Here is a 12,874-nt window from a genome sequence, read left to right as displayed (position 1 = left end):
ATCCTCACTCCCGCCAAGTGATTACGCTCATTCTGTGGCTCGGCCCCAGACTGCAATTTCCTGTTCCCACGAGGGGTGGAAGGATCCTCGTCACGCTCCAGCTGTGCAACCACGGCTGGCTGCAAGTGCAAAATGGTTCTTCACCACATTCTCACCTCCATCTTACACGTTTGCACTGTTGACTGACTCACGTGTCGTCAGTGAAAATGCTGCCTGTTTGGAAACTTTTTCCACCAAGGGCCACATACTGAAAAGTCAAAGTGTGCATGGGCCATTATTTAAATTGAAAACAAAATGCTAAAAACACACATATATATATATATATATATATATATATATATATATATATATATATATACATATATGTACATACATATATACATATACACACATAGATATGCATATAATATACATATAGACACATATATACATATATACACACATATATATATATATATATATATATATATATATATATATATATATATATATATATATATAAATATATATATATATATATATATAAATATATATATATATATATAAATATATATATATATATATATATATATATATATATATATATACTGTACATATATATATACAGTATATATATACATCTTTATACACACATGAATACTATATATATATATATATATATATATATATATATATATATATATATATATATATATATATATATATATATATATATATATACACACACATATATACACATTTAACAGTGTTAACCATTGTTTTTTGTCATTTTTCTAATTATTTAATTCATATCCAAGCATTTTTATGTTTTTTTTTATTAACTAACTAATTGTTGTTATTGTTATATGTTTTTAATATCTGTACTATATTATTATTATTATTATTATTATTATTATTATTATTATATTTTAGTGTCTAAACTTTTTCCAACAAGGGCCACATTCTGAAAATGTAAGGTTTTTTTTTTATTTTAAAAACATGCTAAAAAAAAAAGATATAATATATATTTAAAGACAACTTTGTGTTATGGTTGACAAAGTATATTAATATTCATTAATAGTTAAAAAATATTTGCTTTTTTTTAATATGTTTTATTATTTTTGCATTTCTTTTTCTTACATTTTCACTATTTTTAATAATATCATTATTATGTGACATAACTGATCGAAAGTCTCCAAAGTCCAGGAGCAGCTCTTATATAACGTCTGACCCTTACCCATCATGCCCCTGGCAGGTCACCAGAGTGTGCTGTTCCAGCTGGCGGGCGTGGTGCCCAGTCCTCTGCTCCTGGAGCTGCTGGGCTGCCCCCTGTGTGCCCGCAGCTTGGAGACCTTGGAGCTGGAGCTGGGGGACCTGGAGGGCGGCAAGGGAGAGGCTGACGGACTGCATGACTTCCCCCAGGTCGCTGTGGTTGACACAAATGTGACTTTGATATCAAAATGCCAACTTTAAGGAATGGAAATTGTGCGATACGGCATGGATGATGACCCAAAAAAAGATAGCTTGTCCCATATTTGGGGTCAACAGAATTATACTTGCAAACCGGAGCTCAAAAGCATCTTACCAAAGTGAAGATTTTAAAAAATATATATTTTTTCTAACCCAATCTTTTATCCTAAATCATTTTGTAATGTAGCCCGCGAAACATAAGAGTTCGAAAAAAAAAATTGCTGCTAGCTACAGTATTTCGTAGTTACAATGCTAATTTAAATCCCTAAATCCCCCCAAAAACATGCTAATGTTAGCATACTAACAGTTAGTATGCGTGAAATAACATAACATTTATCTCTGAGGGTTTTACCTGCCAAATTAGCCCAAACGCTAGCATGCTAACAGTTAGCAAAATTAGGTAAAAAGCTAACATGCTGAATGTCAGGTTCAAACACTGATGATATCTATTAAACAGACAAAGAAGCAAGGAATTAAACAGAGACATAATTTAATTTGGCTCAATTGAGGAGAAATGTCTGGGCTGTACTCTTGTACAGTCTTCACCACGCTCTGACGAAAGATTGTACGCCTCTTCTTTTATTTGGACTTTCCCTGATTACATGGCAACAGCTGTTTCTAAGGGAGGGGGGTCGTAAACAGCCATCACCTTTGGTTACAAAACAGTTCAAAGAAAAGGTCGTAAAACAGTTCAAAGAAAAGGTCGTAAAACAGTTCAAAGAAAAGGTGCCTGGAGCTTGCATCAGGTCCTGCTTCCACTCCGTTTTGTAGATCTCGGGTCAAGACAATATCTTTTTGTGGATTACAATGCATCAAAGAAACCGAAACCCTCCTGTCTCCTCCCATCGTACACAGTGGAGTTTTACAAGCCTTTTGCTTGGTAAGATCAAAGACAGCTTTTGTCCTCTTGAAGAGCGAGCTGAACTCAATGTAACACAAAATGTTGTAATAACTTAGATACAATTATTCTGAGACTAAAATGATAACAAAAAATGTGTTAACATGCGTGAAGTCACAAAATATTTGACTCTTGAGGTATATACCTGTACGTCGCCTTGTTCAGTACCTGCTTCTGCTTCCGTTCCACTCGGGACTCGAACCTGGGTCCACCTGAGTGAGAGTGCGAGCGCGCCAGGCACTGAGCTAAAAGCCCGACGTGTCAGCTCGGAGTCCAGCCGTTAGGGAGTGAGGTTCCACCATCATACACATGGCACATCCGTTACATACCTACTAAATTAACTTAAAAGTTTGCATGCGAACAGCTAGCATATGTGAAGTAACACAATATTTAACTCTGAGGTGTATACCAACCAAATTAGCTATAAAGCTAACATGCTTACTTAACATGCTAACAAAATAGTTGACCCTGTAGTGTATACCTTAAAAATGAGGTAAAACGCTCCTATGCTAATGTTAACATGCTAACACTCAACATGTGTAAAGTAGCAACATATTTGACCCTGAGGTGTGTACCTGCGAAATGAGCTTAGAACCAACTATGCTAATGTTACCATGCTAACAGTTTACATGCGTGAAGTGACAAAATATTTGAATTTAAGGTGTATGCCTACAAATTAGCTAAAAAGCTGGCATGCTAATGTTGACATGCTAACAACCAGCATGCGTGAAGTAACATAAACGTTTGACCCTGAGGTGTATTTCTGCAAAATTAAGTATAAAGCAAGCATGCTAAAATTAGAAAACAAACATGCTAGAGTTAGCATGCATACTATGCAATATTTAACTCTGAGGTATATACCTGCAAAATGAGGTAAAAAGCTACTATGCTAATATTAGCATGCTAACAATTTGCATGTTTACAGGTACAAAAAAAATTGGACACTGAGTTGTACACCTGCAAAATGAGCTAAAAAGCTAGCATGCTAAAATAAACATGCTCATGTTAGTTAACATGCATAATATGAAATATTTTCTTCTGAGGTGCATACCTGCAAAATGGGGTAAAAAACTACTACGTTAATATTAGCATGCTAACAATTTGCATGTTTACGGTAACAAAAAAATTGACACTGAGGTGTGTACACCTGAGAAATTAGCTAAAAAGCTAGCATGCTTAAATGCTAACATAAAAACGTTAATATGCATGATGTTAATTTTTTGACTTAGGTGTATACCTGCAAAATGAAGTAAAAAGCTAAAATGCTAACATAAACATGCTAAGGTTAACATGCATAATATGAAATATTTGACTGAGGTGTATACCTGCAAAATGAGGTAAATGCTACTATGCTAATATTAACATGCTAACAATTTGCATGTTTACAGTAACACAACGATTGACACTGAGGTGTGCACACCTGGGAAATGAGCTATAAAGCTGTCACGCTAAAATGCTAACATAAACATGCTAACATTAATATGCATGATATGATTTTTTAAACAGAGGTGTATACCTGCAAAATGAGATAAAAAGCTAGCATGCTAAAATGCTAACATAAACATGCTAATGTTAACATGCATGATATGACATTTTTGACTCTGAGGTGTAAACCTGCAAAATGAGGTCAAATCTATTATGCTAAAATGCTAACCTAAACATGCTAATGTTAGTTAACATGCATGATATGAAAAAGTTGACTCTGAGGTGTATACCTGCAAAATGAGGTAAATGCTACTATGCTAATATTAGCATGCTAACAATTTGCATGTTTACAGTAACACAAAAATTGACACTGAGGTGTGCACAACTGGGAAATGAGCTATAAAGCTAGCAAGCTAAAATACTATCATAAACATGCTAACGTTAATATGCGTATTATTAATTTTTTGACTGAGGTGTATACCTTCAAAATGAGGTAAAAAGCTAGCATGCTAAAATGCTAACATGAACATGCTAATGTTAACATGCATGACATTTTTGACACAAAAAATGACACTGAGGTGTGTACTGGGAAATGAGCTATAAAGCTAGCATGCTAAAATGCAAACATAAACATGCATAATTTGAAATATTTGACTGTGAGGTGTATACCTGCATAATTTAGCTAACAAAATGACCAACGTTAGCAAGGAACAATTTGACTTTGAAAAGGTTTAAATAATTTGAGAAATGTTGAAGAAATAACACTTTTTAATCAAGAATAAGTGTTAGAGAAAAGTAGGAAATCCGGAATTTTTTAGGAAAAAAAAAAAAAAAAGATAGCATGAATGTCCCAAATAAACGGAATGTTTTAATAGCTGAGTTGTGGAAATCTGTTGAACGTGGTGGAAATTTTTTTTACATTTTTAAAGAAAATTCAAATTTGTGAACCTTTGAACAAACTTTAGTTTCAATGTGCAAGATGACCGGAATGTGTTGATGGCGGAATGTTGAAATTGGTTACAAATGGGAAATAATGTCCTGGAAAATGTGAAATTCCTGGAAATTAGGGAATGCTTTTGAAAAAGCAAAGGTGACTCGCGTGTTGTAAACATTTTTAATGCTTGAATCTGAGAAATCCGGGACAAAATAAAGACGGCACAAGAACATTTAAAGTACTTTTCCGTATTCTCACAATAAACAACCGTGGAACAGCTAAGAAATATATTTGTTTAATCTATTATTCATTATGTCTTTAATTTAGATTATTTTGTTTTCCAAAAACGGGTGTTGATCAAAGTCTTAAGAGTCACGGTACATTTATGTATGTACGTTCTTTCTCGGTGGTGCTCCCAATGACCGATTTCTTCCACCAGGGGGGAGACCTGAGATGCGGGCGAGGTCGCGGCAGACGGCGAGCGGCCGGGGAGTACAAGAACGGAATCCTTCGGGCGTGGATGAACTTCAGGGAGAGACTGAAGCGGATCGTGGAGAGCAAATACTTCAACAGAGGGATTATGATCGCCATCCTGGTGAACACTCTCAGCATGGGGATAGAGTACCATCAGCAGGTAAGGAGCAGGATTGATTATTATTATTATTAGTATTAGTATTATTATTAGTGGTATTATTATTATTATTATTATAATAATAATAATAATAATTATTATTATTATTACTATTAGTAGTGGTAGTATTATTATTATTAATATTATTAGTATTACTATTATCATTATTTTTATTAATATTTGTATCATTATTATTATTATTAGTAGTAGTAGTAGTAGTAGTAGTATTAATATTATTATTATTATTAATATTATTAGTAGTATTAGTATTATTATCATTATTATTATTATTATTAGTATTATTATTATTATTATTATTAGTAGTAGTATTAGTATTAGTATTAGTATTAGTATTATTATCATTATTATTATTATTATTATTATTATTATTATTATTAGTAGTAGTAGTAGTAATATTAGTATTAGTATTAGTCAGTGACGTGACCTGAGATACGGGCGAGGTCGCGGCCTCACCTGCCATCATGGAAAGAAAAAAAATGTAAAAAGAAAAAAAAAAAATTAAATTGTTATATGTATCCAGTGATTATACTATAAAGTTATTTTCCATTTAACTTCACCAGTTTTAGATTATTTTTATTCAAAATAGCTGAATTTTCACATTTGCCGTTCAAATACTGAGAAGAGACAGTGTGGTGAACAGCAGCCAGTTGAGGCACGTCACTCAGTGCCGCAACATGGATTGCGCAATGACTCGGCTAACTGCTGGCCTGCTGTGCAGTGAGACCGTATTGCTATATGAACTATATTATACATTTCCATAGTTTAGTTAGCTGATGTATATAATGTACAGTGTATTTTGTCAACAACTGTATGTGTGTAAAGTATTTCTTGTGCTGAGCGATCATAAAACGGCTGCAAAAGACGCACTGGCTGAGGCTCGCCTCCTGCACCCCCGCCGTAGAATTGTTATATCAACTAAAGCCCACACTTAAACTTTCCACGAGCAAGATTGAATCTATTTTAAAAAATTATTTCATAAGAAGCCAAAAAGTGCAAAAACAATAATGTTGGTGTTGGAGGAGTTGTGAATGACTGCAGGGACACAACATTAGATACACCTGCAGACTGCAGGTGTATCTAATTCACAACTCCTCCAACACGAACATTATTGTTTTTGCACTTTTTGGCTTCTTATTAAATAACTTTTGTAACCTATTTTCATGGGCTTTCCTCTTTGTGATGTTAAGTTCCTGTTATGCGCTGTTATACAGCATATACCTTGAGCTCTTATTTTGAAGGCGCTAAGAGCGGAAGTGATGTTACATTGCGGAGTTTTTTGAAAGAAGGTAAATAAAATGGTCCTCGTGTAAACTGGAGCCTCCGTGTTTGTTATTTTGTAGTTTCATACAGTAGAGGCGACATTTATAAACCCTCGGTTACACTTTTTTAAATAGATTCAATCTTGCACGTGGAAAGTTTAAGTGAGGGCTTTAGTTGCGGCGCATGGACTTAATTTCTAAGTAAAGGTAAGACCAAAATAACGTTTTTTTTATTAAATGTGCTTTTTTGTGTGCTACAGTTTGTATGTGTAAAGTTAAAGTTAAGTTAAAGTACCAATGATTGTCACACACACACTAGGTGTAATTAAATTTGTCCTCTGCATTTGACCCATCCCCTTGTTCACCCCCTGGGAGGTGAGGGGAGCAGTGGGCAGCAGCGGCGCCAAGCCTGGGAATCATTTTTGGTGATTTAACCCCCAATTCCAACCCTTGATGCTGAGTGCCAAGCAGGGAAGAATGCTGGTATGAGCTTTTAAACATAACCCGTTAACTGCTGCCAATCAAATGGTGAATAAGATATTCTTTAGGGTTCATATGTTTGTAAATCTGACTGTGATGAAGTCAGTGCCTCACCAGCCATCAACCTCACCGCACGTCACTGGTATTAGTATTATTAATATTATTTTTATTGTTATTGTTAGTAGTACTAGTAGTAGTAGTATTAATAGTATTATTTTTAGATTATTAACATTATTATTATTAGTAGTAGTAGTAGTATTAGTATTATTATTATTATTGGTAGTAGTAGTAGTATTAATATTATTATTAGTATTACTATTATTATTAGTATTATTATTAATATTAGTATTATTAGTAGTATTAGTAGTAGTATTTTTAGCATTATTATTGTACTATTATTAGTAGTATTATTAGTATTATTAGTATTAGAAATAATAGTGTTATTATTATTATTATTATTGTTATTAGTAGTAGTAGTAGTAGTAGTAGTAGTATTTGAGGTGTATGCCTGCAAAATGAGGTCAAAAGCTACTATGCTAATGTTAGCATGCTAACAATTGGCATGTTTATGGTAAAAACAAATGACAATGATATACCTGCAAAATGAGCTGAAAGGTTAGCATGCTAAAATGCTAACATAAACATGCTATTGTTAACATGCATGATTGGAAACTTTTGACTAAAGTGTTTACCTGCAGAATGAGATAAAAAGCTAGCCTGCTAAAATGCTAACATAAACATGTTAACGTTAAAATGCTAATGTTAACATTTTTGACTCTGAGGTGTTTGCCTCCAAAATGAAGTAAAAAGCTACTATGCTTATATTTGGCATGTTTATGGTAAAACAAAAAAAATGACACTGATGTGTATAACTGCAAAATGAGCTGAAAGGTTAGCATACTAAAATGCTAACATAAACATGCTTATGTTAACATGCATGATTGGAATTTTTTGACTAAAGTGTATACCTGCAAAATTACGTAAAAAGCTAGCCTGCTAACATAAACATACTAATGTTAGAATGCTAATGCTAACATGCATGATTGGAAATATTTTATTCTGAGGTGAATACCTACAAATGAGGTAAAAAGCTACAATGCTAATATTTGCATGCTAGCAATTTGCATGTTTACGGTAACAAATATTTGACACCAAGGTCTACACCTGCAAAATGAGCTAAAAAGCTAGCATGCTAAAATGCTAACATAGACATGTTAACATCAACATGCATGATATGACATGTTTGCCTGCAAAATTAGGTAAATAGCTACTATTCTAATATTAGCATGCTAAAAATTGCCATGTTTATGCTAACAAAAAAATACACTGATGTGTATACCAGCAAAATTAGCTGAATGGTTAGCATGCTAAAATGCTAACATAAACATGCTAACGTCAACATGCATGATATGACATTTTTGGCTGAGGTGTATGCCTGCAAAATGAGGTAAAAAGCTACTTTGCTAATATTAGCATGCTAACAATTGGCATGTTTATGGTAAAAAAAATGACACTGATATGTATACCAGCAAAATGAGCTGAAAGGTTAGCATGCTAAAATGCTAACATAAACATGCTAACATTAACATGCATTATATGAAACATGTGACTCTGAGGTGTATACCTGCACAATTTCGCTAACAAAATGATCAACGTTCAGAAAAATTAATGTGCAAATGAAAATAAATTTCCCCCGACTTCAGTCATATTTTTTGCGCTTAAGAAACTTATCTATGATTTGATGAGAACTCGCGGCCCAACGGAATGGTTGAGAAATGTCAACAGCCATTTTGTTAACGGCCATTTCGGTTTCCAGGTCCCACTTTGGGGGAATTTGAGCTGATTCCATTTGTCTTTGTTTGTTTTGGAATCAAATCTTTTTTTAAATAATTGGTTCCGCCCTCATCCCCAACCTGCTTTTCCTTTTCCTGATCTGGTCCTTGCAGCCAGAGGAGTTGACGGACGTGCTGGAGATCAGCAACATCGTCTTCACCAGTATGTTCGTCTTGGAGATGGGCTTCATGCTGCTGGCGTTCGGCCTGTTTGGATACATCAAGAACCCTTACAACATCTTTGACAGCATCATCGTCATAATCAGGTGATCAACTTTCTTCTCCCGCTTGGCAGCCGTCTGAGCGACAGAGTTGTCCATCGCTCATAATGACTCACTTCAGAACTGTTGCATCATGCAGAAAATAATATGGCTGCACAAAAAAAATCGATTCACATTTGAATTGGAATTATGTTTTATCCCGATTATCACACACAAGTAAACACGCTGCAGGACTGCTTGTATCGCACATGATGTCACACACCAGTAAACACTCTGCAAGACTGCTTGTATTGCACATGACATCATACACAAGTAAACACGCTGCAGGTGTGCCTTCATCGCACATGATATCACACACAAGTAAACACGCTGCATGACTGCTTGTATCGCACATTATATCACACACAAGTAAACATGCTGCAGGGATGCTTTTATCGCACATGATATCAAACACAAGTAAACACGCTGCAGGACTGGTTGTATTGCACATGATATCATACACAAGTAAACAGGCTCCAGGACTGCTTGTATCGCACATGACAACACACACAAGTAAACACTCTGCAAGACTGCTTGTATTGCACATGACATCACACAAGTAAACATTCTGCGGGACTGTTCGTATCGCACATGATATCACACAAGTAAACACTCTGCAGGACTGCTTGTATTGCACATGACATCACACACAAGTAAACATGATGCAGGTGTGCCTTCATCGCACATGACATCACACACAACTAAACACGCCGCAGGACTGCTTGTATCGTACATCATATAACACACAAGTAAACGCGCTGCAAGACTGCTTGTATCGCACATGATATCACACACAAGTAAATACGCTGCATGACTGCTTGTATCGCACATTATATCACACACAAGTAAACATGCTGCAGGGATGCTTTTATCGCACATGATATCAAACACAAGTAAACACGCTGCAGGACTGATTGTATTGCACATGATATCATACACAAGTAAACAGGCTCCAGGACTGCTTGTATCGCACATGACAACACACACAAGTAAACACTCTGCAAGACTGCTTGTATTGCACATGACATCACACAAGTAAACATTCTGCGGGACTGTTCGTATCGCACATGATATCACACAAGTAAACACTCTGCAAGACTGCTTGTATTGCACATGACATCACACACAAGTAAACATGATGCAGGTGTGCCTTCATCGCACATGACATCACACACAACTAAACACGCCGCAGGACTGCTTGTATCGTACATCATATAACACACAAGTAAACGCGCTGCAAGACTGCTTGTATCGCACATGATATCACACACAAGTAAATACGCTGCAGGGCTGCTTGTATCGCACATTATATCACACACAAGTAAACATGCTGCTGGACTGCTTGTATCGCACATGATATCACACAAGTAAACACTCTGCAAGACTGCTTGTATTGCACATGACATCACACACAAGTAAACATGATGCAGGTGTGCCTTCATCGCACATGATATCACACACAAGTAAACACGCCGCAGGACTGCTTGTATCGTACATAATATAATACACAAGTAAACACGCTGCAAGACTGCATGTATTGCGAATGATATCACACACAAGTAAACACGCCGCAGGACTACTTGTATCATACATAATACAACACACAAGTAAACACTCTGCAGGACTGCTTGTCTCGCACATGATATCACACACAAGTAAACACTCTGCAGGACTGCTTGTCTCACACATGACATCACACACAAGTAAACACGCTTCAGGACTGATTGTATCGCACACAAATAAATACGCTGCAGGACTGCTTGTATCGCACATGATATCACACACAAGTAAACACGCTGCAGGACTGCTTGTATCACCATGATATCACACACAAGTAAACACGCTGCAAGACTGCTTGTATTGCACATGATATCATACACAAGTAAACACGCTGCAGGACTGCTTGTATTGCACATGATATCATACACAAGTAAACACGCTGCATGACTGCTTGTATCGCACATGACATCACACACAAGTAAACACTCTGCAAGACTGCTTGTATTGCACATGACATCACACACAAGCAAACACGTTGTAGGTGTGCCTTCATCGCACATGATATCACACACAACTAAACACGCCGCAGGACTGCTTGTATCGTACATAATATAACACACAAGTAAACGCGCTGCAAGACTGCTTGTATCGCACATGGTATCACACACAAGTAAATACGCTGCAGGGCTGCTTGTATCGCACATTATATCACACACAAGTAAACACGCTGCAAGACTGCTTGTATTGCACATGACAGTACACACAAGTAAACACGCTGCATGACTGCCTTCACCGCACATGATATCACACACAAGTAAACATGCCGCAGGACTGCTTGTTTCGTACATAATATAACACACAAGTAAACACGCTGCAAGACTGCTTGTATTGCACATGATATCACACACAAGTAAACACGCTACAGTACTGCCTTCATCGCACATGATATCACACACAAGTAAACACGCCGCAGGACTGCTTGTATCGTACATAATATAACACACAAGTAAACACGCTGCAGGTGTGCCGTCATTGCACATGATATCACACACAAGTAAACACGCCGCAGGACTGCTTGTATCGTACATAATATAACACACAAGTAAAAACGCTGCAGGACTGCTTGTATCGCACATGATATCACACACAAGTAAACACTCTGCAGGACTGATTGTATCGCACACAAGTAAACATGCTGCAGGACTGCTTGTATCGCACATGATATCACACACAAGTAAACAGTCTGCAGGGCTATTTGTATCGCACATGATATTACAAACAAGTAAACACGCTGCAGGACTGCTTGTATCGCACACAAGTAAACACGCTGCATGACTGCTTGTATCGCACAAAAGTAAACACTCTGCAGGTCTACTTATATCGCACATGATATCACACACAAGTAAACACGCCACTGAACTGCTTGTATCACACATTTTAGATAACGCGACACATTTTTGTCTGACACCATTGGACTGATATCTGATATCACACTTGGACACCACGGTTATAATGGCTGCACTAGTGAAGAGATAATCATGTTAAGGACATGCAGGAAGTAAATGAGACTTTAATGACAAACCACAAGGGCAAAAGTATTGGGACACAGAGCCATTATACAGGAAGAAAATGTTGAGTTGTAATATTGGCATGCATACTAATGTGTTTGGTCATGTGATCCTCAGCGTGTGGGAGATCATCGGTCACAACGATGGCGGGCTGTCGGTCCTGCGTACGTTCCGTCTCCTTCGGGTGCTGAAGCTGGTCCGCTTCCTTCCCGCCCTGAGGAGACAACTGGTGGTCCTGATGAAGACCATGGACAACGTGGCAACCTTCTGCATGCTGCTGATGCTTTTCATCTTCACCTTCAGGTGTGCACTCATCCCAGGACAAAACACAAAATGGCGTCGTGTCGGTTGATGACGCGCCTTCTGTCCTGTGCGTGCAGCATACTGGGCATGCATCTGTTTGGCTGCAAGTTCAGTATTGAGACAGAAAACGGAGACACCATCCCTGACCGCAAGAACTTTGACACTCTTCTATGGGCCATCGTCACCGTGTTTCAGGTCAGTGGTAATGGCTTCTGTTGTTGGAAGGCTGTCAGGATGAAAATAAGTGAGGATTAATTCATAAACAATAAAACAATTGTATACTACCTACTATAAAAAATACTAATAAAACTAGT

At 36.7% G+C, this 12,874-nt stretch overlaps 1 protein-coding gene across 2 annotated transcripts in view; it reads left to right on the top strand.

Moving 5' to 3' along the window:
• Positions 1-12,874, top strand: part of cacna1ha (calcium channel, voltage-dependent, T type, alpha 1H subunit a) — a 347,520-nt gene that overhangs the window by 209,494 nt on the left and 125,152 nt on the right. For both annotated transcript variants that reach the window (XM_061981581.2, XM_061981580.2), the window contains exons 11-15: positions 1,235-1,401; positions 5,146-5,340; positions 9,044-9,195; positions 12,375-12,560; positions 12,638-12,755. In XM_061981581.2, coding sequence (XP_061837565.2) covers positions 1,235-1,401; positions 5,146-5,340; positions 9,044-9,195; positions 12,375-12,560; positions 12,638-12,755 — 818 coding nt within the window. The remainder of the gene's footprint in view (positions 1-1,234; positions 1,402-5,145; positions 5,341-9,043; positions 9,196-12,374; positions 12,561-12,637; positions 12,756-12,874) is intronic.

Source organism: Nerophis lumbriciformis, linkage group LG24, assembly GCF_033978685.3.
Source record: "Nerophis lumbriciformis linkage group LG24, RoL_Nlum_v2.1, whole genome shotgun sequence".
NCBI lineage: Eukaryota > Metazoa > Chordata > Actinopteri > Syngnathiformes > Syngnathidae > Nerophis > Nerophis lumbriciformis.
This window is presented reverse-complemented; position numbering and strand designations above follow the sequence as displayed.